This window comes from Carex rostrata, chromosome 4, assembly GCF_964058835.1.
Source record: "Carex rostrata chromosome 4, lpCarRost1.2, whole genome shotgun sequence".
In the NCBI taxonomy this organism is placed as follows: domain Eukaryota; kingdom Viridiplantae; phylum Streptophyta; class Magnoliopsida; order Poales; family Cyperaceae; genus Carex; species Carex rostrata.
The window spans coordinates 4879551-4886123 of record NC_135921.1 but is presented as its reverse complement, the minus strand read 5'-3'; the positions used below and the strand labels follow the sequence as shown (position 1 = coordinate 4886123).

Below are 6573 nucleotides of genomic sequence, written 5' to 3'. Positions count from 1 at the left end.
TACAATTCGAATACAGATAATTAAAATTTAAAATTATATCCGTATGAGCATTCGCACGCATTTTGAATATTAGATATCCATATTAAATTTTCAAATACTGATAATATATGACCTGTTTGCACCCCTACTTTCAAGTCAAGCACCAACAGAGCAATTATTCGGATGCAGTCTGATAATATTCTTCTAATTCTTACATTTTTATTTATTACTCGAGTTTAATTAAATGTAAGGAAAAAAATAAATTATAAGACCTCCCTCTTATTAAATTTAATGAGCCAGGCCCAACAAAAATATTAAGGCCCAATTCAGAAAGTTAATTTCAATCCCCGTCTAATCTCCTTGCAATAGAAAACCAACAAAAAACTAAAATAGAATTCAAATCATATCTCCGACGCTTTCGTTCCGTTCATAGTTTCATACCACATAACCAGGAGCAAGAATTCCGATTTCATTTCTTATTTTAGCAAGAAACTTTCTTGTTCCGGAAATAAACCAAAGTCACACTCAGTAAACCACTACTCTCTCCTCTCTCTCTCTCAATTTCGATCGATGGATTCCCAACAGAGCAATCCTGCCACCATGGTGCGTGATTGGCAACATCTCCCACCGGAACTCCTTCAGGTCATAGGCAAGAAGGTCATCTCCCTCGCCGTCTACATCCGCTTCCGTGCTGTCTGCCGTCCCTGGCAATCTTCCTGTTCCCTGCGCCCTGACCACCTCCCTGTCCAGCTACCATGGCTGATGCTTCCTTACCGATCCGTCGGTAATAATGATTCCACCCGTCGCTTTTACGATCTTGCAACTTCTAAAATCCACGAGCTTGACCTCCCTGAGACTTGCGGGGTGTCTATCTGTGGATCTTCGCATGGTTGGCTTGTCCTCCAGAAAGGTCAAATGTTGTCCCTGCTTAATCCCATCACTCGTGCCACAATTTCCCTTCCCCCCTTCAGCGGGCCTCCCACTGCTCTTGGAATTGTTCCCCTTCGTGCAATAAACCCTGAGAATTTCTTTGAGAACTGGGATGCTAATGAATATGCTATTAACCCTACTGACAATGTCAGGGTCTGTAAGGCTATACTGACATCAAGTGCACATGACTCCAGTTGCAGAGTTTTTGTTTTTACTTATAGCAAATGGCCATTGGCATTTTGTAAGATTGGAGATGTATATTGGAAAGTGATTGAATTTCACTCTGGTTATACTTGGGGAGGGGATTTTCGCGATATAACGTATAGCAATGGTTTTTTGTACACAGTTAGCCCTTTTGCTGCAGTTACAATTTATAATCTTGATAATCGTTCAAGAACATTACTGGGTGGCGGCATTACTCGAACTCCCATTCATCTGGTCGAAGGGGTATCTGGGGACATATTGCTCATTCATGACAGTCCTATATATGTTAATCGAGTCTTGAAGGAAACTAAGCATACAGTGTACAAGTTGAGCAATGACAGGCCGAAACCAGAGTGGATTAAAGTGATAGACATAGGCCAAAATGTGCTTTTCCTGGGTAGTCATCACAATGTATTGTCCCTCTCAAGTGCTAATCTGCAATTTCCAGAATGGCGTGCAAATTGTTTGTGCTATGACTCGATAAGGAAGAAGTGGAATCCACAAGAAAGATTTGACCCATGGTATAATCACAACATCAAATTGGCCAGCCTGGATAATGGGACGGTTACTGATATAACTGCTGATTTATGCCCATTTCAAGTGAATGAGCGTTGGCAAAGGTCTTTATGGCTGACACCGAGTTTGCTCTAGCTGCTTCGTTACTAATGATAGACAAACTATTTTGGTAATATTGGGCTGGTATAGGATATCAACCGATAATCCTTCAATTAGGTTGTTCCATGCTAATACTTTTTCTTACTGTTGTTTGTGCTTCTTACTGCAGTGAAATTGAAGCTTATACATGTTATTGAATATTGGTGTATTATGAATTGATTGCTAATATATTTTCTTATCTGTTTGATGATATTCCCTGCAAAATTAGAAAGCAATATTATGGATGCATTTGGAAGATTGCATTGCATATTAGAAAGCAATATTATGAATTGATTGCTAACTTGATTTTGAGTTTTCAAATGCTGTTGAAAAGAATTGTGAACATAAACATTCTGCTTTAGTGTTATTCAACAGATTTTTAAGTATTTCTATTTGAGTAAGAAATCCCTCATTTATTAGTTTAATTCCCTATGTACCTTTAAGGAGTTATTTAATTTATAAGGAAGCTCATAGTCTGGAGACGACAAGTGCGAGATAGCTTAAATAAAGAACTGACATTTCTGTTATTGGAACAATAATGTTCTGTTTTCAATCAAGTATAACTAGAGTGAAATGTTTCCGAGGAAAACCAGTGCAAATGATGTTGGGACATTGTAATATACTATCTGAACCCATTACCACATATTAGATGTTTGAAAGGTGAATTAAATTAAGTCAAGAGTCTATGTTGTGCATAGTAATTATCTTTTTAAATGTACTGGTACTTCTTCAATGTTCTGGCCAAAATTTTAGGTGCAAGTATATCTCATGCATATCTCACGCACATCTAATATAGAGGCTGATCAATTGGCCGATTTTTCTCGAGTGCACAAAATGTCATATGTTGGAACTTTTTATCCTGCTTTTCCATCCCTGAATGGTTTTACTCAACAAGGGTAATTTTCTGGCTTTTTGGTAATTTTGGATTTTTTGCGTGGTGATCGCTTAATTTCTTATGGGTCTATGTGTATGATGTTCATGGTTTTTCATTTTATTGATTACTGGCACCAGGGTGGGGGTTGGGGGTGGTTTCTGTAACTTTTCCTCATTCAACTAAATTACCATACAGAAAAAAAAAACTCAGAAATTGGTTTATTTCCTACCTCTGTGATTCCCACAGAAGCTTATCTATTTATAGGCGATATAGATTCACTAATTCCTATGCTTTATCCATATGTCGATCGCTTAATTAAATCTTGCGTTGACACTTGACACCTCAGCCACCACTTCATCATTCCTTTGCTGAAATGGATTAACTATCCCATTATCAACTGCTTCAATTATCTCCTGTCCGTTCCATGCTGTACTTCTCCTTTTCAGTTCGTTGGGCCCCAGTACACAGCAACAAAATAGGCATGCATTTCATTAACACTAATACTGTTACAACATAAAACCTAACAAACCGACAAACAAATGTTCTAAATGCAAGAAAATAACAATTTAATTGAAAACAAAGTTACACCTAAAAAATAGCAGAGTCTGGATCCTATTACTATATATAACTGTCATTTTTTCCTCACACTGTAAATGACCAGTATATTCAATCCTCTGATATTTGGAAGATATCCACATTTATCCTCTTTTGCAGCTTGAGTTCTTGCAGTAAGCTTGTGCTCAGGTTACCATTAATTGAAATTACCAGTATTCCTCCTTGGGATAAAAGTAATTCCAGAGGTGAGGATTACCAGTATTGCTTGAGACCACCTAACCTGCCAAATCTTGTTCTTTGCTTGGTTGATTTGGTGTGCAGCATCTTGTGGTCGCAACTCAGTGTTTTGGTTAAAATTGCTGGGCTTCGTGGAAGATTTCTGAGCATGGTTTTGGTTCCCTTTAGAATTTATTTCATCAATTTTATGAGCTTTAATATTTCAAATTTGAAGTGATAACCAGGCTTGCTCTATTCACTCTACACCTTCAATTTCCATTCTTAATCAAGTTTCTTGAACTCTAGGTCACTACTTTGACTAATGATTCTCCATATAGTTTTCCAATCTATAAGGGAAAAATGGAAATTAGTATAATTAAAGTTAATATTAAATATATGAGTTTTTACAATTTAAATGGATAAATATGCAATTACTGATTTTAAAAGGGGAAATTGTAATATTAAAACTGGAGGGAATCCCCTATTATTTTTTTGTGATTCAACACCTGTCGGCTGTAGCACAATAATTTTCAAATTCTATGTGACAAGTTATTCTATTAGGCTAAGCTCCTCTTCCAAGCGGATCGGGCTATTCTAGAGCCCATTGAACCTACTCCGTTCTCTGTTCTCTGTTCTCTGTTCTCCGATTTGAGATTTGGTGACCATGCCATCTCAGAAAATCATAATTAGCACTGACCTCATGGAGAAATTAAGCTTCCGGATCCATTTCAATGAAATAGGTGATAAAACAACGAATCAAAAGTCACACTCAGTAATTGGATCCCAAAAAAGTCACACTGATTTGAAAATTGAGAGCGTAATTCGGTGTCACCAAAAAAGATGTAATTGGATCTCTCCTTTATTATGAATTTTAGAAGAGAGAATATGCAATTTCAATGTACTTAAATATAATATTCTTGTCTACTTTTTGAAAACACAAGGATGCAATTATCTCTTATACAGCTAGATTCTTCTAATTCTAAATATACATTTTAATTTATTACTCTAGTCTAATTAAATGTAAGACAAAAAAAAAAAGAAAAAATTATAAGACCTCCCCTCCCGATTTTTTTAAAAATACCTATTTAATAAATAAATTAAATTAAAATACCCAAGTTTCAACAAAATTTATAAAAATACCCCAACCGCGGATTTTATCCGCGCTCCGGAATTTTTATTCCGGGGCGCGGATAAAATTCGCGCCCCGAAAAAAAAAAAAAAAAAAAAAAAAAATTTTTTTTGGTCCCGAGCGCGGATAATATCCGCGGGCCGAATTTTAAAATTTTTTTTTTTTTTTTTTTTTTTTTTTTTTTTTTTAGAGTCTGGAGAAAAAAAATTTATTTTTTTGGTCCAACTTTGTACCTCTGGTTAACATACCAAAACACCTTCAAAAATCATGAAAATTTACCGACATGCATTCTTGACTTCATAGAATAAGACTGTAAAGTTTCATACAAAATCTCAAAACAGATCGTGAGATATCGGCTCTCAAAAATTGCCCGAACTGCTGAAGGAGTGCTTCTGACCCCAACTTTGCACCTCTGATTAACATACCAAAACACCTTCAAAAATCATGAAAATTTACCGACATGCATTCTTGACTTCATAGAATAAGACTGTAAAGTTTCATACAAAATCTCAAAACAGATCGTGAGATATCGGCTCTCAAAAATTGCCCGAACTGCTGAAGGAGTGCTTCTGACCCCAACTTTGCACCTCTGATTAACATACCAAAACACCTTCAAAAATCATGAAAATTTACCGACATGCATTCTTGACTTCATAGAACAAGATTGTAAAGTTTCATACAAAATCTCAAAGTTTTTGAGAGCCGTTACATACAAAATATCAAAGCACCGTTACATCAAAGCACCGTTACATCTTCGGGCAATTTTTGAGAGCCGATATCTCACGATCTGTTTTGAGATTTTGTATGAAACTTTACAGTCTTATTCTATGAAGTCAAGAATGCATGTCGGTAAATTTTCATGATTTTTGAAGGTGTTTTGGTATGTTAATCAGAGGTGCAAAGTTGGGGTCAGAAGCACTCCTTCAGCAGTTCGGGCAATTTTTGAGAGCCGATATCTCACGATCTGTTTTGAGATTTTGTATGAACCTTTACAGTCTTATTCTATGAAGTCAAGAATGAATGTCGGTAAATTTTCATGATTTTTGAAGGTGTTTTGGTATATTAATCAGAGGTGCAAATTTGGGGTCAGAAGCACTCCTTCAGCAGTTCGGGCAATTTTTGAGAGCCGATATCTCACGATCTGTTTTGAGATTTTGTATGAAACTTTACAGTCTTATTCTATGAAGTCAAGAATGAATGTCGGTAAATTTTCATGATTTTTGAAGGTGTTTTGGTATGTTAATCAGAGGTGCAAAGTTGGGGTCAGAAGCACTCCTTCAGCAGTTCGGGCAATTTTTGAGAGCCGATATCTCACGATCTGTTTTGAGATTTTGTATGAAACTTTACAGTCTTATTCTATGAAGTCAAGAATGCATGTCGGTAAATTTTCATGATTTTTGAAGGTGTTTTGATATGTTAACCAGAGGTACAAAGTTGGACCAAAAAAATAATTTTTTTTTCTCCAGACTCTAAAAAAAAAAAAAAAAAAAAAAAAAAAAAAAAAAAAAAAAAAAAAATTATTTTAAAATTCGGCCCGCGGATATTATCCGCGCTCGGGACCAAAAAAATTTTTTTTTTTTTTTTTTTTTTTTTTTTTCGGGGCGCGAATTTTATCCGCGCCCCGGAATAAAAATTCCGGAGCGCGGATAAAATCCGCGGTTGGGGTATTTTTATAAATTTTGTTGAAACTTGGGTATTTTAATTTAATTTATTTATTAAATAGGTATTTTTAAAAAAATCGGCCTCCCCTCTTATTAAATTAAATGAGCCAGGCCCAACAAAAATACTACGGCCCAGTTCAGAAAGTTAATTTCAATCCCCGTCTAATCTCCTTGCCATAGAAAACCAACAAAAAACTAAAATAGAATTCAAATCATTTCTCCGACGCTTTCGTTCCGATCATACCACATAACCACAAGCAAGAATTCGGATTTCATTTCTTGTTTTAGCAAGAAACTTTCTCGTTCCGAAAATAAACCAAAGTCACACTCAGTACACCACTACTCTCTCCTCTTGGTCTCAATTCCGATAG

General features: G+C 35.8%; 1 protein-coding gene across 1 annotated transcript; it reads left to right on the top strand.

The window, feature by feature from the left end:
* Positions 1–549: 549 nt before the first annotated feature.
* Positions 550–1764, top strand: LOC144552535 (putative F-box protein At3g25750). The gene has a single exon (XM_078300500.1). It carries the CDS (start codon positions 550–552, stop codon positions 1762–1764), a length of 1215 nt encoding a protein of 404 aa, XP_078156626.1.
* The last annotated feature ends 4809 nt before the right edge of the window (positions 1765–6573 follow it).

Coding starts and splice junctions, on each gene's coding strand:
- LOC144552535 (XM_078300500.1), top strand. CDS start 550: ATGGATTCCCAACAGAGCAATCCTGCCACCATGGTGCGTGATTGGCAA.